This window comes from Schistocerca nitens, chromosome 1 (genome assembly GCF_023898315.1).
Source record: "Schistocerca nitens isolate TAMUIC-IGC-003100 chromosome 1, iqSchNite1.1, whole genome shotgun sequence".
NCBI classification, from domain to species: domain Eukaryota; kingdom Metazoa; phylum Arthropoda; class Insecta; order Orthoptera; family Acrididae; genus Schistocerca; species Schistocerca nitens.
In genome coordinates this window covers 1,189,094,198-1,189,119,605 of record NC_064614.1, presented here as the reverse complement: position 1 = coordinate 1,189,119,605, position 25,408 = coordinate 1,189,094,198, and the positions used below count along the sequence as shown (strand labels likewise).

The 25,408-nt window shown below is 39.8% G+C and overlaps 1 protein-coding gene across 1 annotated transcript in view; it reads left to right on the top strand.

Annotated features, from left to right (window-relative positions):
* The window catches only part of LOC126239307 (uncharacterized), a 54,202-nt gene that overhangs the window by 8,295 nt on the left and 20,499 nt on the right, over positions 1-25,408 (top strand). Inside the window, exon 2 of the mRNA XM_049947851.1 lies at positions 7,210-7,384. Coding sequence (XP_049803808.1) covers positions 7,210-7,384 — 175 coding nt within the window. The remainder of the gene's footprint in view (positions 1-7,209; positions 7,385-25,408) is intronic.

Below are 25,408 nucleotides of genomic sequence, written 5' to 3'. Positions count from 1 at the left end.
AAATTGTTTAAAGGATCTAACATTCCATACTCCGATCCATAGAATGCATGTCTTGTTTTTCCTGATGACATCGTCCCTCTAAGTAGCATTGGCCAGAGATCTGAATGGAGGACTATTTTACTTTTGGAATATTTTACCCTAGACTAGAGGATCCCATCGTCATTAAGCTGCACAATAGAACAGCATGCCCTCAGCGAAAAACGGAAACTGATGTATTTGTCCTTGCTTTCAGCCATTTGCAGTATCAGCACAGTAAGGCAATGTTAGTTAGTGTTACAAGGGCAGATCAGTCAGTCATCCGGACTGTTGCTCCGGCAACTACAGAATGGAAAGGCTGCTGTCACCCCTCTCCAGGAACCGTGGATTGGTCTCACCACCCTGCAGATAACCCTCCATCGAAGTTGCACCATGGGTACAGATATCAGTATTGTTGGGGCACAGTAGCCACTCCACCTTGGTGCAAGGTCCACGATATGTGAGGGGCATAATATTATAAGTTAACAATAAGATAAGATTTGACATGTGTAATAAGAAAAATTAGTAATTATATTAGAGAAGAGTAATTTGGATTTAGAGAAAGCAGAGGGTTGAGAAGTAATGTTGGCATTGCCCATTCTATGGATGTGAATAGAATAACTTATTTTACTTAGAACAACTTACCTTCGAAGAAGCTTATGGGGATGTGAACTGAGAGCTAATCTTCAGAACTAAGAAGAAATAGGACTGAACTGAAAGGATAGAAGAGTTATTAATCAACTGCTTCAGAACCGAAGCACTAAGGTAGACATCAGTAAGGTACAAGAAGAGCTCAGGATTAGAAAGAGTTAGACAGGGATTTCCTCTGCCCCATGTATAATTAATGTGTTTATTGAGATAGCTGTTCAGATCTCGAAGGAGAATAAAAGCTCATGATTACAAGGTAGGTTGTATCAGATTTGCTGGTGACACCACAATATTTGTAGACTCTGAAAAAGAAAGGAATAGGTTTTGCCAATCCTATTGTACACTCTTAAGCTAAGAAAATTAAAATTGAACAGTTGGTCCGACTACCCAGTTATCAGCTGCGATGTGGATCAGTAGGCAGTTGACCATTGATAGGTGTGGCAGTTTTGCATGAAATAATTTGTTTCTAACTCAACCAGCGAGTGTTATTGTGCAGGAATTTATTTACTAAATTAGTGACATTATTATTTTTAAATACTGAAGTGTGTAAAACTAAATTATGATATCAAGTAAACATAAACAGTCTCATTGTCTTTATCAGAGAAAGTGAAAGTGCTTGAATGGTCAGATAAAGGGGAGTCTGTTCAAAACATTGCAAGTAAGGTACGGATTGTCATAACAATTGTTAAAGGCCGGAGAAAAAGTAGGAAAAGTCTTGAAAGACATACAATGACGATTGACAATGAGAAAAGGAGTGAAAATACACAATACTTTTAAGAAGCCTAAAAATGAATGACAGTCTTTATGCGTGTGGTTTGAGCATGAGAGAAGTTAACACCAAGTCAAAAAAATGACATGCCATTTGAAATGTAGTTGTTTCTGAAGAGAAGCTGTCTGCTGATGAAACTGCTGCCAATGGATTTTATTCCAAAATTTGGAAACTTAGTACCCCTGCGAAGTCTGGCTTAAACTACAAAATGCTTCCTACAAGAACTCTTGCTGTGCAAAATAAGACAGTAATAGTTACAAAGCTTGCTGAAGTTAGAATAACTAGTGCTCTCTGTAGTTACGCCAATGGAAGTCACAAGATGCCTTTATGTGTGATTGAAAAAAAAAAGAACCAAGGACATTCAAAAATATTAAGATGGGATCACTACCTGTATATTACTAAACCAAAATCAACATGAATGGAATACAGCCATTACAAACACCTGTTTGAAAGGAAGATTCCTTAAATGTGCCATGTTGATAAAGACAGTGTGACATCTCATCCATCTGAAGATGAATTAGAGACAGGTAAATTATGGGTTTATTTCTTCCTTCCAACATAGCATGTCTAATTCTCTTTTTGGGCCAGGATGTCATTGAGTGACAGCTGAAGAGGCTGTATTGTTCAAAATATGTTGGGTCAAATTTAGAGGGGGCACAAGAAGCCAGCAGCTTGTTTCAAGCAGTGAAATCAGCAATTATAAAAGATTGACATACAATTGCTGAAGCTTGGGAAGAAATGCTGACATCAGCACTTGAAAAATCTTTGCCCAAAGTGTTGTCAAAAATGAATGGAAACAAAGATGAAACTTAAAAAGAAGTGAGTGAAAAGAATCATGATGAAACAGCCTGTGCAACAATTGATGAGAGTCAAGACGTAGAGACTCAAGGTTTTGAAGGCTTTGCGTACTTTAGAACGTACCATACAATCGGACGTTGAGGCCAGTGATGAAAGTTAGTGGATCAGTACAGTCAGTGTTGATTCCACCAAGGAAGAAAAATTAATTGATAACTAAGTCATTGACATTGCAATTTAAATAACTGGTGAGATTGAGAAAGATAATGATGATAAAGACAGTGAATCTATGGCTTGAGTATCACATAAGAAGCCAAAAATTCATTTGATATAGCAGTTCAGTATGGAGCTCTACTGCTACCCAAGTAGACATTTTGTGGATTAGGAAATGAGGGAACATCACAGCAAAATCAAGGTTGTCATCTGCTAAACAAAACAACCTGTAGGTCTTCAGGCTTTCACATTAAAGTATTGTCATCTTGGAAAAATTAATGTGCATATATTTGCACAATATTTCGATCGTGTGACCTGCAGTCTTTATCAGGTGCTTCCTGAGGTTGAATCCAGAGTGGAACAGGTCCAGTATTTATGCCTATGTGGGACTAGGTGCTACTTCATTGGTCTGTGCCACACTAGGCACTCTGCCTGAGCTTCACACCTGTCAGTGGCAGCAGCCATATTATTTTCTAGCCACAGCTGTTCTGATAGTTGTTCGCATGCTTTTTGGCTGTTGTCTGTTAACAGTTTTATCATCTGACATTCTGTTCCACTTCCCAAGTTGTACTGAGTTTTCAGTCTTCTGACTGTTGTCACTTAATCTTTCCTGTGGCCTATACTGTTCCATTATCATCACTGACTGCGTCAGGTGCTCTCTCCGAGGTATATGCCTGCTGGCTGTCAAATTATTTACTGTCTGCTGGTGTTCAAATTGCCATTCATTCTCGAAATGACTGTCCTCGGGTACTTGATATGCTATCTGAAGTACCACTGATGGTGTGCCATGCTTTGGTTGTGCTGGGTTACTTGCTCTATAACCATTTTCAAAGTTATTTCCCTTAGAATTTGGCTGTTTCCTCCATTGTGTATTTAGGAGATAGAATGCTGGATTCCAGGGGAGCTAAGTCGAAATGCTGTGTCACGGTTGATAAGATTCTGTGCGATCTTTATTCTGATGGATTCTTTAATAATGTTGTCCCAGTATCTGTGTGTCTGTGTCAGAATCTTGACATCCTCATAATTCGTCAGATGATGGAGTTCCAAACAATGTTCCACTATAGCTGACTTGGAAGCTTGTTTGAGTCTGGTGTGCTGTTGGTGCTCCTTACACCTGACGTCTACGGTTTTGGTGGTCTGGCCGATACATGACATTGTATGTGGTAAATGCCTAATTTCTGTAGGCCCAGATCATCCTTTACATTTCCTAACAGAGCCTTAATCTCTATTGGTGGGCAGAAAATGCTCTAAACATTATATATGAGAAGACTTCTGTTGATTTTGGCAGATATTCGCCAGGCATATGGTGAAAAACCCTTCTTTGCTTCGTCTTGTACATCTACTGACTTCTCTGGTGGAGAAGGAGGGCATAGTGCCATCTGAACATCTCTTGGAAGAATATCCATTTCTATAGAACACAGACTGCAGGTGTTCTATGTCAGTAGCCAAATTGTCTGGATCCAAAAGAGTTCTTGCTTGATGGGCCAGAGTTTTGAGTACACCTTTCTTCTGTGCCAGATGGCAGCAGCTACAGGCTTGCAGGTATAGCTTGGTGTGGGTTGGTTTTCAGTAAATACTATGACCAAAAGTGCCATCTGCCTTCATCCGGACAAGAACATTTAAGAATGGGAGTTGTCCGCTGTTCTCCATTTCCATTCTGAATTTTATGTTAAGGGTGGCATGAGTTCAGCTCTTCCTGAAAAACAAAGAACGTTTCCCTGCCTTAGGACCAAATAAGAGGTGTCATCTATATATCTCAAGAAACAATTCGATTGACCGGGGCCGATGCAAGTGCCTCATTTTCAAACCTCTCCATAAAATGGTTCATCACCACTGGTGAGAGTGAGCTGCCCCTTGCCACCCCTTCTGTTTGCTCATAGAATTAACCCCCAGTCAGGAAGTATGTTGAAGTTAAAATGTGCCTGAACAAGTTCAGGAGAGCACCATCAAACTTTTCTCCAATCAACTTTAGTGATTCATTCAGTGGCACTTGATTGAACAAGGAAACCATGTTGAAGTTAACCAAAATGTCAGAATCAGTGATGTGTAACTGTTTCAGATGGTGTAGAAAATTGTCAGAGTTGTGATTGTGGTGCACATTTGCCCACATATGGTAAGGGCATCTTCTTTAGGTGCTGAAGAGTGGGATAGGTGACCACGCCAATGTTGCTATCATATGTAGAGGGACCCCTTCTCTGTGCCCTTGGGCAGTCCATAAAGCCTGGGTGGTACTAGAGCTTTTGGCCTCAGCTGCCTCAAGACTTTTTCAGATATGCAGGTTTCCTTTAAAAGAGCCCTGATCTTCCTGTCCACCTTGTCAGTGCAGTCCTTTCTATTGGTCTGTATGCTGGGTCACCCACAAGTTGTCGGACTTTGATGTTTTAGTTAGTCTTCTGTAGAATGGTGGCAGTGTTCCCCTTATCTGCTGGTAGCACCGCAATGGTACCATCCTCTTGGAGTTGTCTTGACAACCAGCTTCTCATCACATGTGATGTTAGATTTAGGCAGCTTGGTCTTGGTGAATTAACTTCACGTTTCCTGTTGGACATTTTCAGCTTCACTTGGAGGTAGTTTGAGAACCACCTGCTCAACCACACTGATAAAGGGCGCAACAGTGACACTCCTTAGGGTCACTGCAAAGTTGAGACTCCTGCTAAGTACCTTCAATATAGTCTCACCAAGTTGCTTCTCACTAAGGTTTTCATCCCACTTAATAGAATATTTTTTTACCATCTGAAGCAGTTACACATCACTGATTCTGCCATCTGTATTCATGTGTTTGCTGCTTAAAATATTTTTCTCCGTCATAAAAGCACCTTTTGCCAATGCAATCTTTCTCTTCACTTTCATCAAGCTTCAGCTGTCGTATGATATTACTACCAAACAACAAAATTGTTTCATCTGATAAATTTTTATACTGGTTTAATTTCTCCAATATTTTTCTGTACTACAGTAGAACCTCGCTAATTCATTTCTTATGGTACTGAGAGCATGACTGAAATGCAAAAATGGTCACATTATCAGAGGAACACTTTTATTGACCTGTAACGTCACAACACTTTACAGTATAATTTTAATTTTCAGCAGAAAATACTGTCCAAAATATTTTTCCATGTTAAAACATTAACAAACTGTACATACCTTATTACAGTATTGCATTGACACACAAGTAATTTGCACTTTGTGTCTTATCACTGCTTGCATTGGACAATACTACTGCAAAGTCAGCTATGATACTGGCCAGTTGCAATGGTTCCTATATGTTGGAACACTGATGTCTGTTTACGTGTAGAAATGACATCAGAACCTGAGGGTAACCAATCATACATATGTTCCATCTTTGTACGAGATTGGACGTATGACAGGATTTTTGACAAACAGAATATTATTGGATTGTCAACCCATGGGATACTAAAATTTTATGTGACAGATAATTGATAAAACGTGTATACATACGCAGCAGTACGAACACAGACTCCTTTGTAGACCGCTACATGTGGTGTATGAAACTGCTTACACCATTTATGAAAGTACAGTATTGAAACCCAAATTTAGGGCACCCTTTTATGTTACAGTTACCTTGGTGAATACGCTTTCCAAACCTTCTTTCATATTGCTGTTGAACTAAAATGTGATTTACCTGCACTATACTTTGATTTTCTAATGAGAATTATAAGTCATTGGCTTACCTTCCCAACATTACTTTTAACCTTACCGTATTGTTTGTTATGAGTTGCTGCAGATCTCTCTTGATTTTGCTGTAAACTTTCGTATTTAATGACTGTTGTGGCCCATGCTGCTGGCTGTTATTCTCATAATTGTGATTGGTGTATATTTGTCAAAGGAAATAAGGCATGACGGACGTCATTAGTAATGTATCTTATTGAATATTTTAGTGAGATTTGCTCTATCTATCATGCCATGGATTATCATTTCTGAATTGTATGAATGATGCTGCTGCTGCTGCTGCTGCTGCTACTGCTACTGCTGCACGTGTGTTCATGACTAATTTCTAAATTCTAATAGACCATGGAAGTCGTGAAGTTTTATTATCATCTCAGTAAAACAAAGTTACGTAATTAATTTGTTATAGATTTAGATGCACATGTCTGTGGTCCTTGTACACATTGGAATCCATGTGTCACAGCACCATCAACAGAAGTGGCCAAAACAAAATTGTGCGGCCCAATGATAAAGTGGAGATTGGATGCAAATATTTGTTTTGGTGGCTCTAGTGGCATGTCACAGTACTACGGTGTGGGAATTCCATAGTGTATCTGCAAATAAACAAAAATATAAGTATGTAATTGTATTTATTTATTTATTTGAAGATTTAATTAAAGCTTCTCTACCCCCCCGTACTCTGATGTGTCATTGTATCTTTTAGTCCTTAGGTAAGTGTCTCATGATCTGGGGCATAGTCACAATGCCTTTTATAGGGAACCTATCGATTTATGAGACGCCAGTGAAAATATCTTTCTTTTTATATTGCTTCCCTTTTTTATTGCAAATTTCAGAAACAAACATTAGTGTTACCGCATTAAAGTATGTAAGGGTTCTATTATGTTGACTAAATTTGGAAAAGTTGTTCAGAGACAAGTGTTTAGTGTTTTAGTAGGTCATTTTGTCATCCGATCAGGTACCTTAGGATGAGGTTGATATCAGACCTATAGTGACGACTGTGCTAGAGGTTGAAATAGGTTTTAAATTGTATAATTTGTTTTCATTTTTGTTTCTGCAGAAGTAGTAATGATTTTTAAACTTTTCAGTTGGAAGACAATCCTGAGAGAAGAGTCCTGGTGCTTGGTCTTAACAACTCTGGGAAGAGCACACTGTTAAATCAAGTGACGACAGGGAGCAGTGATGTTAAAACTGTTAAACCCACTGAAGGATTCAGGGTCACCAGTCTGCAAAACAAAGATGTTTCGCTTAGCATCTGGGAGAGTGAGTATATGACAGGATTCTGACAAGTGTTATTGTTCACTCTAATCAAGTAGTGGTTCCCCAAGCACATGCAGGTTATTGTAAAGGCAGCTGATAGAGGCACCATTGAATACAATGTGTTAAGTACTATGGCCCATGTATTTAACATAAGCAGAGTTGTGTGGTGTACCGAGTCACCTTTCTTTGCTCAAAATTTTCCCTACTGCCAGATTGTAAAGCACTTTCGCATTCCAATGTTTAGTTTGCAGGTTCTTTCCAATCTAAAATTTTATGTAATATGGTGCCTATGATCCTGTTTTCAACCAGTAAAATTTTCAGTTTATAGATTAGTGTACTGTCAGCACAGTTAATTGTCTGTATTCATAAGAATCAGAGACAAGAGAAAAACATATGTAGCAACTAGCGGTACTCTATGTAAGCAAATAATTTATTCTCTGCTAAATTCAGGTTGTAATTTAAGATTTGGTTCTCACTCTGATCACTTTCCCTTTTCAGTATGGGATGACTTATAATTTCATTTGTTTCATAAAATGTCATATAATCTGTCATAAATTTACTTCATTATAATAACACAAAACCAGAGATATTATAAACTTAGTACTCCCCAAAAAATGCACTGTCTCATTAACTTTTTTCAAAATAAATAATCATCATCCAAATGATCAAGATAGCACAGTTGAAAATAGATTTGCTCATTGCTAGTGACTTTCAGAATTCATAACCCCACAAGTAGTTATTTGATCTTCACCAAAACAACTTAAAGTTCTGTGTTTGCATCACAGAATACCACATGTGCCATGTGTTAAAAACTTTTAAGTTGGTTAATTAGCTAGCTAGATTAGTACTGATCTCAGATTGAACATCTACATTTTTAATTATATTTTTACATTATTAGAACAGTGGTTGGAGAAATGGGGCATAGGATTGGGCTTCTTGTCCAGTATACATGGGTGTTGACTCTGTGAAGAGTTCATCGTATGACATGAAATCCCCGACTGTGTGAGGAACTGCCATCAGCTGTCACTCGATGTTGCGCCCCCTTATGCAACACGGAAATATATGACAAACAGTTCGTAGTTTGTAGATTGCTACTGTTGTAAAAATTATAACCTCATGTTAAAAAAGTATATATATATATATAACAGAGGGAAACATTCCACGTGGAAAAAATATATCTAAAAAGAAAGATGATGAGACTTACCAAACAAAAGCGCTGGCAGGTCGATAGACACACAAACAAACACAAATATACACACAAAATTCAAGCTTTCGCAACAAACTGTTGCCTCATCAGGAAAGAGGGAACACAAACATACACACAAAATTCAAGCTTTCGCAACAAACTGTTGCCTCATCAGCAAAGAGGGAAAGACGAAAGGATGTGGGTTTTAAGGGAGAGGGTAAGGAGTCATTCCAATCCCGGGAGCGGAAAGACTTACCTTAGGGGGAAAAAAGGACAGGTATACACTCGCGCGCACACACACGCACATCCATCCACACATATACAGACACAAGCAGACATATTTAAAGACAAAGAGTTTGGGCAGAGATGTCAGTCGAGGCAGAAATGCAGAGGCAAAGATGTTGTTGAGGTATGAGTGGCGGCAACTTAAAATTAGCGGAGATTGAGGCCTGGTGGATAAAGGAAAGAGAGGATATGTTGAAGAGCAAGTTCCCATCTCCGGAGTTCGGATAGGTTGGTGTTGGTGGGAAGTATCCAGATAACCCGGACAGTGTAACACTAGATGTGCTGGCCGTGCACCAAGGCATGTTTAGCCACAGGATGATCCTCATTACCAACAAACACTGTCTGCCTGTGTCCATTCATGCGAATGGACAGTTTGTTGCTGGTCATTCCCACATAGAATGCGTCACAGTGTAGGCAGGTCAGTTGGTAGATCATGTGGGTGCTTTCACACGTGGCTCTGCCTTTGATCGTGTACACCTTCCGGGTTACAGGACTGGAGTAGGTGGTGGTGGGAGGGTGCATGGGACAGGTTTTTCACCGGGGGCGATTACAAGGGTGGGAGCCAGAGGGTAGGGAAGGTGGTTTGGGGATTTCATAGGGATGAACTAAGAGGTTACGAAGGTTAGGTGGACGGCGGAAAGACACTCTTGGTGGAGTGGGGAGGATTTAATGAAGGATGGATCTCATTTGGGGGCAGGATTTGAGGAAGTCGTATCCCTGCTGGAGAGCCACATTCAGAATCTGATCCAGTCCCGGAAAGTATCCTGTCACAAGTGGGGCACTTTTGTGGTTCTTCTGTGGGAGGTTCTGGGTTTGAGAGGATGAGGAAGTGGCTCTGGTTATTTGCTTCTGTACCAGGTCGGGAGGGTAGTTGCGGGATGCGAAAGCTGTTGTCAGGTTGTTGGTGTAATGGTTCAGGGATTCCGGACTGGAGCAGATTCGTTTGCCACGAAGATCTAGGCTGTAGGGAAGGGACCGTTTGATGTGGAATGGGTGGCAGCTGTCGTAATGGAGGTACTGTTGCTTGTTGGTGGGTTTGATGTGGACGGACGTGTGAAGCTGGCCATTGGAGAGGTAGAGGTCAACATCAAGGAAAGTGGCATGGGATTTGGAGTAGGACCAGGTGAATCTGATGGAACCAAAGGAGGTGAGGTTGGAGAGGAAATTCTGGAGTTCTTCTTCACTGTGAGTCCAGATCATGAAGATGTCATCAATAAATCTGTACCAAACTTTGGGTTGGCAGGCCTGGGTAACCAAGAAGGCTTCCTCTAAGCGACCCATGAATAGGTTGGCGTACGAAGGGGCCATCCTGGTACCCATGGCTGTTCCCTTTAATTGTTGGTATGTCTGGCCTTCAAAAGTGAAGAAGTTGTGGGTCAGGATGAAGCTGGCTAAGGTAATGAGGAAAGAGGTTTTAGGTAGGGTGGCAGGTGATCGGCGTGAAAGGAAGTGCTCCATCGCAGCGAGGCCCTGGACGTGTGGGATATTTGTGTATAAGGAAGTGGCATCAATGGTTACAAGGATGGTTTCTGGGGGTAACGGATTGGGTTATTAAAAAAAACAAAGATGATGAGACTTACCAAACAAAGGTGCTGGCAGGTCGATAGACACACAAACAAAACACAAACATACACACAAAATTCAACCTTTCCCAACAAACAGTTGCTTCATCAGGAAAGAGGGAAGGAGAGGGAAAGACGAAAGGATGTGGGTTTTAAGGGAGAGGGTAAGGAGTCATTCCAATCCCGGGAGCGGAAAGACTTACCTTAGGGGGCAAAAAGGACAGGTATACACTCTCAAGGGCGCGCGCGCGTGCGCGCGCGCGCACACACACACACACACACACACACACACACACACACACACACAAGCAGACATTTGTAAAGGGGGGGGGGGGCAGGGCAGAGCAGAGCAGAGACGCGAGCAGTCTCCACCCGTGTTCTGCGAAAACAGAATTGACACATTGTCACAGGAATCTCTAATTTGTTCTGGTGTTCTGAGGGTCCTGTTTGAAATCCTTGATGGACCGGGATTATTCGGTTCACTTATTTCAAAATAAGAAACAGTGAGCAAAGCGTAACACAAAACATTTGGGAATGGCTACCATGCAGTTGCTTGTTGAGATTGGCAGACTTTTGTTAATGAGGTTGCTCAAGCCAGACCTCGAGTGCTACTTGGCACACCCGCAGTTTGTAATACCAGCCATCTAAAACTGCCATGTTAAAAGTGTCTGCAATATACCAACTTTTGAACATTAGCTAGTAAACATATGTGTTTATTTGTTTTAAGATGCTAAATCCTACAATTGAGTACTTGGTTGTATTACACACCTTGTATGTTGTATAGACCATTCAACTACCCACAGTTGGCATGCCACTAGAACATCAAGCATACTGATACTGCATTGGCTTTATGCATTTATTATTAGCAAACACTTTGATAAGTGCATTATCTTGGGAGGTTGGGCCTGCTATATGACATGCAATATCAGTAATCGAAAACTGGTTACGTTTTTTATATTTCTATGCAGAAAGTAAAGCTATTTCGAACTATTTCTAATAAAAGAATTCATCTGTATAAAATTTGCAATAAACTCCTGTTGGGAAATTTCATGTTTTCACATTTTGAGACAGAATTTACCATCTGTATTCACATTTATTGCAAATTTTTCTTGTCCCTAATGATTATAGGAGCTACACTAGGAGCTCCATTACTCTTATTACATTATTCTTTTTATCATCAGTACATAAGTTTTACTTATTTTAATTTGTTGTATTAGTGTGTTATGCTTCAAATAAATAAGACCTCATCAGGCAAACATAATGAGTTGATTAATTTCACACCACTGCCCTTCTAATTAGTAATCTGGAGTATTCTAGGTCACAAATTTTTGATTTGGCTTAATGCAGGAACAAAGTTACAAATGTTGAGAGTCTAACTCAAATTTGTGTGGACTTCTCCCTCCATCACAACTATAACTTAATTGGCACCTTCTGGGCAAAAACTTCAGACTCCTTGGTCTGAAAGATCTATTGTGTCTGCGAATGACATCACAGGATTTGCTTGCCTACTAAATTCCCTGTAATATTTACTACATCACTGTAATGAGAACCCTTCTCTTATCTAGCTCAGCAATTCATACTATTTACCCCTTTCGGCTGACTGCATATTCTTTTAGTTCTCGTAACTTACATTGTGTGTCGTACTTTATAGTAAGACAGCAACTTGTTCTAATTACCCCAATATTAAGTTGTATATCTTTATTACGTCGTGCAGGGAAGCCTTGTCTCAAGACCAGCCAAGCTTGATGGCTGTGTAACACGTTCTCTTAACTACATATTATTACTCATCTGATCTTAATAATTGCATAATTTTTTTACTATTGCGTAGGCTACCACATCAGGTTAAAAAAACACGCACACATTTGAGTAAGGTGTCATATTGGTGAATTTGATTTGATCCATTATAAATGGTTTCTGAAAGCCTGCGACTGTAGATACAATAGGTTTGTTTATAAATAAATAAATCTTCTGCTACCAGTCACGATTTTTCTTTATTTTACTATTCGCACGACGCGTTTCGAGAAATAATTCTCATTTTCAAGTGCGTTTTTTGATGTGTGTTAAGCCATTTCTTTTGATGTTGTCAGTGTGTGTGAGTCTGCTTCATTTTGTTGACTTTTACTGTAATACATAAGAAACGCGATTTTTAGTTGGGTATCAATTCTTTCTGTGAGGTTAGTGGCTAAAGTTTGAGAACAATTTGTACTTACAGTTTTCTAATGGTCCATTTGTGTAGAGTCTCACACACACTTAACATCACACACAACTTGTACACTTTACACATCGAAAATATCTTATATAAACAAAACAGTTACAGAGATCTTCTTACAGGTAGTTCACAGAGATAACATTATAGGTCTTCCACAGATTATGATATGCTTTTGTACAGAGGTTATTTATCTTAACAGTTTGATTTTACAATTGTGCTTATTTATATGTTTTACTATTTTTATTTAAGTATATTATCGAAACATCTGAAGAAATTCACTGATTCACTTTCAAGTTTTTCATTTAATATTTTATCTTCATATTTTCTGTAATGTGAATATATCTCCAGTTCTTCAAGCAAATCCATTTTATGTCCTTTATTTAGTCGGTGGAGTACTTTGACATTTTGCTCTATTTTTCCAAATGGGTGTCCTGTATTATGTATGTGTGTTGCTATTGCTGATGTAGTGTGTTTGTTGTGTGTGTATGCTCTAATGTGCTCTGTGTACCTGGTGTTAATATTTCGGCCTGTTTGTCCTACGTAGAACTTGGAGCATTCCTGGCATGTTACCTTGTATATTCCAGAGTCTGAATATGGATCATGATTACACTTTATATTATGTATTAGTTTTTGGTGTAGTTTATTGGATGTAGAAAACCCAATTTTTACTCTGTGATTTTTGAAAATATTTGCAATCTTCTGTGATACATTGCCTATGTATGGAATGCTAGATATATATTTGTTTTTCTCTTTTTCTTCTGTGGTGCAGTTTGTACCTGGGTTTCTCTTCACTTTGTCTAAGATTGTGTCAACCATGGAAGCATTGTAACCATTGGCAACTGCAATCTTCTTCACTGTGTTTATTTCTTGTTGCATATTTTCTTGGTTCAATGGTATTTTAGTTGCCCTATGCAGCATTGACCTGTATGCTGCCTGTTTATGGATATTTGGGTGACATGAGGTTGCAGGGATTGTGGTGTCAGTCATTGTGTTTTTCCTATAAATTTTGAATGTGCATGTGTTGTTGTGTCTTGTAATATTTAGGTCCAGAAAGTTGATACTTTTATTGTGCTCATGTTCCACTGTAAATTTGATTTTCTCATTTAGATTATTGAAATGATTAAGAATGTCTGTGATGTCTTTGGTATCTCCTTTCACTAACAGTAGTGTGTCATCTACATATCTCCTATAAAATTCTATTTTCTTTAGGCAAGGTTCTTGACTGTCAAATAATTTTTGTTCTAAGTGATTTATGTATATGTCAGCTATGGTACCGGATATACATGATCCCATTGCTAGGCCATCTGGTTGCTTATAAATGTTGTCATTAAAGGTAAAGTAGTTGTAACTTAGGGTTAGCTGAAGGAGTTCCATAAATTCGACAATCTCTGTGTATGAAAGTTTCTTGTGTTGCATAAGGTTCTTTTGTATTACTGTTAGAGCTGGGTATGTTTGAATAAAGGTTGGTGATGTCAAGTGATATAAACTGTGCATCTTGGGGGAGCTTTCTGGTTCTTAGTTCTTGTAATCATGATCCATATTCAGACTCTGGAATATACAAGGTAACATGCCAGGAATGCTCCAAGTTCTACGTAGGACAAACAGGCCGAAATATTAACACCAGGTACACAGAGCACATTAGAGCATACACACACAACAAACACACTACATCAGCAATAGCAACACACATACATAATACAGGACACCCATTTGGAAAAATAGAGCAAAATGTCAAAGTACTCCACCGACTAAATACAGGACATAAAATGGATTTGCTTGAAGAACTGGAGATATATTCACATTACAGAAAATATGAAGATAAAATATTAAATGAAAAACTTGAAAGTGAATCAGTGAATTTCTTCAGATGTTTCGATAATATACTTAAATAAAAATAGTAAAACATATAAATAAGCACAATTGTAAAATCAAACTGTTAAGATAAATAACCTCTGTACAAAAGCATATCATAATCTGTGGAAGACCTATAATGTTATCTCTGTGAACTACCTGTAAGAAGATCTCTGTAACTGTTTTGTTTATATAAGATATTTTCGATGTGTAAAGTGTACAAGTTGTGTGTGATGTTAAGTGTGTGTGAGATTCTACACAAATGGACCATTAGAAAACTGTAAGTACAAATTGTTCTCAAACTTTAGCCACTAACCTCACAGAAAGAATTGATACCCAACTAAAAATCGCGTTTCTTATGTATTACAGTAAAAGTCAACAAAATGAAGCAGACTCACACACACTGACAACATCAAAAGAAATGGCTTAACACACATCAAAAAACGCACTTGAAAATGAGAATTATTTCTCGAAACGCGTCGTGCGAATAGTAAAATAAAGAAAGATCGTGACTGGTAGCAGAAGATTTATTTATTTATAAACAAACCTATTGTATCTACAGTCGCAGGCTTTCAGAAACCATTTATAATGGATCAAATCAAATTATTAGTGCCAAGCCAGGCAATGAAAGCTATATATAAATACAAAAACCTCAAAATGAAAGTACTAAAAACAGTTGCACACATAAGATTCAACAAGCACTGTCAACAACTACGCATAATTCCGAAATATATAAAGGTGAAAATATGTTCTAGCAGCAACATAGCAAAACTTATAAAACACAAAGCAGAAAAACTCTGGCTGAAAACCGAAATAAGGCATTTACATAAGAAAAAGGACTTACTAAACAGAAAGCTACTCAACATGCAGATAGAAGCAGCAAACAACATGGAACCTACAGTTTATGACAGCATTTGCAGGCATATCCAGGACATTGTCGACAAGGAGTACTTGACCATTTGCAACACACATAACAAGAAACTACAGACCTTGACATCCAAACAAGACAAGAGATCCAACCTTGAGATAACTGACAAAAGCAAACACACATTTTGCAGTAGAGTGGTGAACAACACTGACATAAAGTTCAACCAAAGAGAAAACGATCTACTCCAAAAAGGACTAAAATACAATGTAAAACCTAACCTCAACAACGATACACTGAAACAGGTTATAGCTGCAACTAAAAGTGCAGCAGATGCTGCAAAAGTAAATTCAAATACAAAAGCAGCAATAGGTCACAAAATAAGCAAACTTCTTGAGAAAGAATTGAATAAAGAGAAGTTTAGATCTAAATATACAATAAATGATTCAAAAACTTTAAAATCTATAAATAATAAACTGAAAAACAACCAATCCATAGTTGTAAAGTCAGACAAAAGTAATACATTAGTTGTGATGAAAGAAAAAGAATACATAGACAAAACAAATGAATTTTTTGCTGCTAATAACATTCAGCACATTACAAAAGACCCAGCCAAACAATTCCAAAATAAAATTAAGGAACAATTAAAGAACACACATTTTTTGTTGACAGAAACTGAAAAGAAATACCTTACATGTATGAATCCAAAAGCACCACGCCTAAGAGCACAGCCAAAAATACACAAAAATGGAAACCCGATACGTCCTGTGGTTAACTCTATAAACAGCCCAGCATACAAACTGTCACAAAAACTAAATAACATACTGGTGAAAAATTATACATATGAAACAACATATTCAATAAAAAACAGCATGATTCTAGCCAAAGAACTAAGAACCAGAAAGCTCCCCCAAGATGCACAGTTTATATCACTTGACATCACCAACCTTTATTCAAACATACCCAGCTCTAACAGTAATACAAAAGAACCTTATGCAACACAAGAAACTTTCATACACAGAGATTGTCGAATTTATGGAACTCCTTCAGCTAACCCTAAGTTACAACTACTTTACCTTTAATGACAACATTTATAAGCAACCAGATGGCCTAGCAATGGGATCATGTATATCCGGTACCATAGCTGACATATACATAAATCACTTAGAACAAAAATTATTTGACAGTCAAGAACCTTGCCTAAAGAAAATAGAATTTTATAGGAGATATGTAGATGACACACTACTGTTAGTGAAAGGAGATACCAAAGACATCACAGACATTCTTAATCATTTCAATAATCTAAATGAGAAAATCAAATTTACAGTGGAACATGAGCAAAATAAAAGTATCAACTTTCTGGACCTAAATATTACAAGACACAACAACACATGCACATTCAAAATTTATAGGAAAAACACAATGACTGACACCACAATCCCTGCAACCTCATGTCACCCAAATATCCATAAACAGGCAGCATACAGGTCAATGCTGCATAGGGCAACTAAAATACCATTGAACCAAGAAAATATGCAACAAGAAATAAACACAGTGAAGAAGATTGCAGTTGCCAATGGTTACAATGCTTCCATGGTTGACACAATCTTAGACAAAGTGAAGAGAAACCCAGGTACAAACTGCACCACAGAAGAAAAAGAGAAAAACAAATATATATCTAGCATTCCATACATAGGCAATGTATCACAGAAGATTGCAAATATTTTCAAAAATCACAGAGTAAAAATTGAGTTTTCTACATCCAATAAACTACACCAAAAACTAATACATAATATAAAGTGTAATCATGATCCATATTCAGACTCTGGAATATACAAGGTAACATGCCAGGAATGCTCCAAGTTCTACGTAGGACAAACAGGCCGAAATATTAACACCAGGTACACAGAGCACATTAGAGCATACACACACAACAAACACACTACATCAGCAATAGCAACACACATACATAATACAGGACACCCATTTGGAAAAATAGAGCAAAATGTCAAAGTACTCCACCGACTAAATAAAGGACATAAAATGGATTTGCTTGAAGAACTGGAGATATATTCACATTACGGAAAATATGAAGATAAAATATTAAATGAAAAACTTGAAAGTGAATCAGTGAATTTCTTCAGATGTTTCGATAATATACTTAAATAAAAATAGTAAAACATATAAATAAGCACAATTGTAAAATCAAACTGTTAAGATAAATAACCTCTGTACAAAAGCATATCATAATCTGTGGAAGACCTATAATGTTATCTCTGTGAACTACCTGTAAGAAGATCTCTGTAACTGTTTTGTTTATATAAGATATTTTCGATGTGTAAAGTGTACAAGTTGTGTGTGATGTTAAGTGTGTGTGAGACTCTACACAAATGGACCATTAGAAAACTGTAAGTACAAATTGTTCTCAAACTTTAGCCACAAACCTCACAGAAAGAATTGATACCCAACTAAAAATCGCGTTTCTTATGTATTACAGTAAAAGTCAACAAAATGAAGCAGAGTCTCACACACTGACAACATCAAAAGAAATGGCTTAACACACATCAAAAAATGCACTTGAAAATGAGAATTATTTCTCGAAACGCGTCGTGCGAATAGTAAAATAAAGAAATATTGGTGAATATTCCATATTTGTGACTGTCTGAACATACATTATAATGCAAGAGCTGACAGTTACAAAACATTCTATTCTAAATCATGAGTTAGCAACCAAGAAATAAATAACTACTAAATGAATTATAAAAAATATAAATTTTCCTTCCTCTTAATATTGGAGCCAGTGCAGTACTTATAAAAAACGTAAAAAAAAAAAAATCACCACCGCTTGTACAGACTGAAATTTTCTTCAACAATGTCAGCTCGAATATTAAAGGTATATTGTTTTCTTTCTCATGTGAAACACGCAGTACCATGACACACTTTCGTACCTAGTAATGGTTGTAAAGCAAATTGCACATCTTTCCCTAGCGTTATTTAGATGCTACTCAAAAATCCGTTTGTTTCTTCCTCACTTCATTTCATATGGGCTAGTGTCTATCAATTTTAAAGTGTGTTCATACTGTTCTGCATGAGACCAATTTTTTTTAAAATGATTTACAAAACTTTTGCCAGTTGGTAAACTAACTATGTGCAACATTTACCATTCTTTGCATCCCTTCACACCTCTTCCACCCCCATCCCCCTCCACCCTTCACCCCCCACACCCCACACCCAGGTATCCAGTAACGAACTGAATCTTTCTTTTTTGGTTCCCTCAAGTGGGAAGTGTGCACTCGAATGTTCTGAAAGATATGATTACCTGGTTTAAATACAGGAAAGTTATTTGATAGGTCGTTGCTTTTGAAACCAAATTCATCCGTTAGTACCTCCTCACATTCTCTTTCCGACCTCTCACATTCAGAATGTATATTTTTTCCTTGCTTCCCAAATATCAATCTTCAATTCTCCTTTTACATCCTTTATATCAGTCTTTATTTCTCTTATTGACTCTTTATTATCTTTAAGTACCTTGTGCCCCATTTCTTTAATCAGTTGTATTGGGTTGGTGCACATGTTCCTAGTGTTTTTCCAAAAGTTTAAAAAACGCAACAGATACATGTAACACAGACTTCTGTCATCAATAACATGTTCTCCTTCACTATTTATAACAGTCTGCCGATGCTGCCGTAACTTTATGTTTCAATTACTGTAGAAATCATGTGGTTTTGAGGCAAAGAGCTCATCGCCCATGTTCAGAGTGTGTTTTCATCCAGAAAGGAAGTTCCTTGAAGGTTGTCTGATAGAGAGCGGAGAAGGCGAAAATCAGAGAGCGCAGGATCAGGTGAGTGAGATGGATGTGGAGTGAGTTCCCAACCCAACTCCTGTGTAGTGTTTTTTGTCAGTCTAGCAGAATGCAGGCATGCATTATCGTGGAGTAGCATCTCCCAACCGAACTCCTGTGTAGTGTTTTTTGTCAGTCTAGCAGAATGCAGGCGTGCACTATCGTGGAGTAGCATCACTTCACACAGTTTTCCTGGTCATAGTTCTTGGATTGTATCTGCAAGACATCTCAGTTGTAGACAATAAAAGTCAGCAATAATGGGTACACCTCGGGGAAGCAATTCATAGTACACCACACTGCCACTCTTCCTACAGATTTATATTATTATCTTTTGTGGGTGTGCCCAGATCTTTGTACGGGCACTCGCAGATTTGTGTGGCCTCAGCTATTCCTTTCTTTTCCTTATGTTAGCATAAAGACACCGTTTCTCGTCACCAGCAATGATACAGGATAGGAATGGTCGGTGTTGGTTGTGAGGCAATTGATGATGAGCAAGCAGAGATTCGTGTGTTGCAACCTGCTTATTTTTGTGATTTTGGCTTAGAGCATGCGGTACCCATTCACAAGATTTTTGAACCCTACTCATTGCACGATGGTGGAATAATCACAGTTCATCTGATTTGCCAGTTCTTGAGTACACTGACATGGATCATTGTTGATTAAATCGTTTAAACTATCTTCATCAAATTCTGAATGTCTTGCTGAACGTTGAGTCACTAATGTCGAAACAATCCTCCTTACAATGAGAAAACCATTTTCTTGCCATGCTCTGTCCAATGGCATTATCTCTATACACGGCACAAATGTTTCTGGCTGCCACCACACTGCTGTCACCCACTGTATTGAACTCGTGGAAGTGTTCTGATTTCTCCACTTGGCACTCCCATTTTCTAACATCCACAGCTCCCAATGACAATATGTAAATTCAGATAGCAACATTGAAATACAAATAAAAACTGACAGTCGATAAATAAACCCATAACTCATGTTTCTTATTTGAATGTTTCAGTTTAAAAAACCTAATTTATATGTTTTCTACACAAGTACGCAATAATAATGATTATCTACTATTGACACACAATAAGTAAATTATTATTATTAGGGTAGGTTAATAGTTCTGCTGATAATTGTATATTGCCTCTCCTAGTCCATGTCTCAGAGATAGTGTCTGTTCATATATATTGCAATAGTCACTTTATAGTCACTGAACAACAATTTCTGTCAGTTGATCTGAGTCACTAAGTATTTCTACTGTAGTAAATTAGTATTAACTGCAAGCATTGATTGAGATAAGAGGGATGCTCCTGTGGAATGCTGCAGCTGCTCTTGTAGCGATGTGTTGCCAATGAATATGATTTAGCACCACAAACTCAGACAGCACCAACTTGAAGAGTCAATTCAGTTATGTACCTCAGAAGCCTGCCAAACTCAGATTAATAGTGCCACCTGGACAAAGAAGTCTTATCTTTATTCTTGCTTAGTCTTGCATCTTTGTCTTCTTTCATGTATCTGCTTTCTTCCAGATGATCTTGTAAAGGTAAAAGAAAGGACAAGGGAGAGGTAACATAAGAACTGAATAGGTAAAAACCATGATATAATTGAATATGCAGGGTGTAAGGGGTATGCCTGTGGAAGGTGAGCATGCCATAGCTGTTTGGAGCAGCCAACTGCTATGTTAGGGTGTACCGAATATGCAGGGTGTAAGGGGTATGCCTGTGGAAGGTGAGCATGCCATAGCTGTTTGGAGCAGCCAACTGCTATGTTAGGGTGTACCGAAGTGCAGTGTGTTAGGAAGGAAGATTGGTTGTTGTCAGGTCAGAGAGAGAGAGAGAGAGAGAGAGAGAGAGAGAGAGAGAGAGAGAGAGAGAGAGAGAGAGAGAGACCTATGAATCCAACTTGGTGCTCACATCCCCCCGAACTCAAATGACCATATTCCCACATTCCTTACATTACAGTTGTAAGGCATGACTCAGAAGCAGGCTTTAGGCAGTATGAACCACTCTTGACTTGCAACATTGGCCATTCCAGTGCAAAAGTCATGGATACAGTTGCAGGAACAGACAACAACTCAGTGTGAAATAAAATTTAACAACTCAGAATCATTAATAAACTGCTCCTGAATTCCTGCAAGTAAGTGGCCACTTGCACAGCCCTCCCTTTTTCTGCAGGAGTGGTGACTGACAGTGTTAAAATATATTATCAGACACTCCTTTGCAAAGACAACTTGCCCAAATAGGGGACTTAGACTATTTGGGGGGGGGGGGGGGGGTTGTTAAAGAATCTGAAATTTTTGACGTAAGGACATAAGTGCACAAAAATGTATAATTGGATAAGGCAGGGACACAGTTGGCAACAAGGGGTTTTATATTGTGCAACTTGTCTGCATAAACCAGGCTTCAGAAACTAGTGAAGCGGCAGCTGGGCAGTGGGATGTAGATATAAGGTGAATGCGCTGGTGGTGGGTGGTGACATCGCCTACTCGGTAGTGCATGCATTAGGAATTGGTGGTACGAATACACAGCATTCCAACCAATGAGCATTAGAGGTTGCCTTGGGGGATGTAATAAAATGAAAGCGGAATAATGTAGAATGGACCCTACATCTGTAATAATTAATACCTCATCCAGACCTGTTCGAAATACAGTTATATCGAGACGCTAGTAAAAAAATAGGTTCCCCAGGTGGGCTCACCGCTCTTTGGCGGGTTTGTGCTTGGCTACCACAGGACCCCGGCCTTTGTAGCATCTTTTCCATTCCGTGCCACATGCCTATCCTCTTGCTGTTCTTTTTCCCACCCTTGGGGAACATGTCTGGACTGTTTTTGGAAACGTACTCTGCGTATTTGGCATCAGTATCAGAACACGCTCCACTGTTCCTTTTCTGTTTCTTCATTCACCTTGTACTATCCTTCCTCCACTTCGGTATTTGAGTTTCCTCTTTTTCTTCTTTGTCCCTGTGCTCTCCTGAATGGCGTATATTCCGAACCCGATGCACTGCTATCAGTGTCATTGTTTCAACCACACTCGAGAGTCCTGTCGACAACCAACTAAATGTGTAACCTGTGGTAGGAATGCCCACAAGGCTGATTGTACGCCTCCTTCTCCCCACTGCATCAACTGCAGTGGTGACCCCGCTGCCTCCACCTAATATTGTCCCTTGTATTTTTATGAGTGAACTGTCCAGTAGATCCGGCTGAAGGAAAAAGTGTCTTACCCAGTCGTTCGCAAGTTGTTGGCTAGTCAAAAACCCTGCGTTCTACCATCTTTCACCAACAGTATTGTTCTTGCTACATCTCACTCCACGAAGGACATGGCCACTCATATATGAGACCTCAAATTTAACACCGCAGACATGCGACCTCAAATTTAGCACCGCAGTTGTGGAATCGCCCACCGTCATGGTAGTGTCCTCGTATACTCCACGAGCTGTACAACATGCCACCATACTCTCGCTTCATGGGGCGAAGTTACCATCTACACAACCAGCAGGCCGGTAGGGACAGAAGGAATACTCTCACGAGAAATTTGTACGTCCATCCAGCCAACCAACACCTGAGTCTTCCTCTGCTAACTGGAAAGGCTCAAAGAAGTGAAACAAAGGCAAAAGGTCTTCTCCTTCGCTGACTCGGAGATCCTCTTCGATGGTGTCGCCACGTGATACCCTCTCCTGGCTGACCTCTGTGTCCCCGGTGTGCACCACCAACCGTTTATCTGCTCTGGACTCCACAGGCCGACAGCAGAAGAGTGCCGAGGCTTCTGTAGACCTCATGCAGTGGGATCCTCCTGCCTCTTTGCCCTGCAGCAGCAAGTCTTTCCCGGTGGGCGTGAAACATTCACCACCTTGGCTTCATGCGGCAGCCTGTGATCACTTTGGCATTCATTCGCTTCTTAAGGAGACTACACCAGCCTCACTCTTTTGCCTTCAGTTTGCGATAGTACTTTTGTATTCACTGATGGCTCTTGGACTGACCGTGGTGTCGCATGTGCCTTCATCATTGGCGCTGACATTTTTTGGTATCGGCTTCCAGAACAGCTCAGCAACTGCTGCGGTGACTTCCCTTCATTTTTTCCTCATCATGACTCTCCTCCAATGGAGCGTTCACCATTTTTGATCCAACGAGGAGGATTTACGACTGCTCTTAGAATCACAGCATCCACTTGTTCTCTGCCTTCAAGAAACAAAATTGCATCCTTTTGACCACTTTGAGCACTTGCATTCCTTCATGGTCCATTTTGACCTTCCCCCCGAGGATGGCATTCCATCTTGTGGGGGAGTCATGCTGCTCATGCCCACCTCCATGGCTACCCATCTTCAAGCTGTTGCAGTTCACCTTTTCCTTCTTTACTTGACCTTTTCCCTGGTCCGTTCCCTCTGACACATGCTCGAGTCACCATTTCCCGTGTGCTATCCATTTGCCGACTCCTACCCCACCTCCGTGCCAAATCAAATGGCAGCTTATTAAGGCCAGTTGTGATGACCAGGTGGAATATCATACAAGTGTTATTCTTACCTCCGCAGAATGTTCCATTCCTCGCACTTCCTCTTTACCATACCGTGTCGCAGTCCCTTGGTGAACTGAGGTGTGCCATGATGCAATTCGTGCACGGAGATGTGCGCTCCTTGTTTTTAACGGTCATCCTACAATGGCAAACTGCAATCATTATAAACAGATGCATGCACATGTCATCACATTCTCCGGGATAGCAAAAAAACTAGTTCTTTTAACAGTTCCACTCCCCCTTCCGTCGTGTGGGCCAACCTCTGACGGCTCTCCCCAATTCCCCATTTCCCATTCCCCAATTTCCGGCCTGACTGTAGCAGACGATGTCATCGTGGACCCTGTTGCTATCTCCAATGCCTTGGGCCACCATTTTGCGGAGATCTCAAGCTCCTTCCACTATCACCCTGCGTTCTTCCATCGGAAATGAGCGGAGGAGGCTCGGGTGATCAAGAGTGCTACAATGCCGCCTTTACTATGAGGGAGCTAGATCATGCTTTCACTTTATCCTGATCCTCCACCCAAGGGCCAGATGCTGTCCACTTTCAGATGTTGCAGCACCTTTCTCTCATGGGCAAGCACTTTCTGCTTAATACGTACAACCGAGGTGGTGGTGTCACTCTCAAACCCATACCTAAGCCTGGTAAGGACAAACATCTTCCTCCTATGTGCTGCCCCATTTCTCTCACCAGCTGTGTTTGCATGGCAATGGAACGTGTGATTCGTGTCTGGGCGGTATGGTGGCTTGAGACTTGTAATTCACTAACCACTGCACAGTGTGGATTTTGAGCACTGCGTTCTGCACTTTACCATCATGTCACTTTGTCCACCCGTGTCATGAATGGTTTTCTGCAGAAATCCCAGACTACAGCCGTGTTTTTCAATTTGGAGAAAGCATAGGACACCTGCTCGAGGCTGGTATTCTCCATACTCTCTACATGTTGGGCTTCCATGGCCGTCTGCCCTGTTTCTTTCAGGAAATTTATTTAAAAGACTGAGTTTTCAAGGTACGTGTGGGTTCTGCCTTGTTGGACACCTTTAACCAGGAAACCTCAGGGTTCCGTCCTGAGCAGCATCCCCTTGCTGTCGCCATTTCGTTGGAACTACAAAATTCTTGGGGCTCATGCTCGATAGGAAATACTCTTGGTCCTCCCACGTCTTACCTGGCAGCCTTCTGTATGTGGTCTTGTTCTACGTGCCCTCAATGGTACTTCCAGGTGTGCAGATCGAGCCACCATCCTCCATTTGTACCGGTCCCTTGTAGTTCAAAACTAGAGTGTGGGTGTTTCATTTATGTGTCTGCATGTCCGTTCCTCTTAACGCTGTTTCAATACTGTCCATCATCGTGGCATCCGTTTGCCCATTGGTGCCTTTTACACTATCCTGGTTGAATGTCTGTATGTAGAAGCTGCTGAACCACCGCTGTCCTACCTCTTTGACTTTCTCCTCAGCAGATATGCATGCCATTTGTACGCCATGCATGGCCAGCCATCCTATGCCTCCTTCTTCGATGACTCCTTTGATCGCCAGTATGGAGTGCGTCCCTTCTCTCTGTTACCTCCTGGAGTTCACTTTCGGCTCTTGCTCCGGCAGCTCAACTTCATGCTATCTGCAACTTTATTTACAGCAGAGCTCTTCGTCCTGTATCAGGCCATGGAGTACATCTGGCGACACAGGCTTTTCAATTGTGTCATCTGCTCAGACTCTCTCAGTGCCCTTCAAAGCCTCTA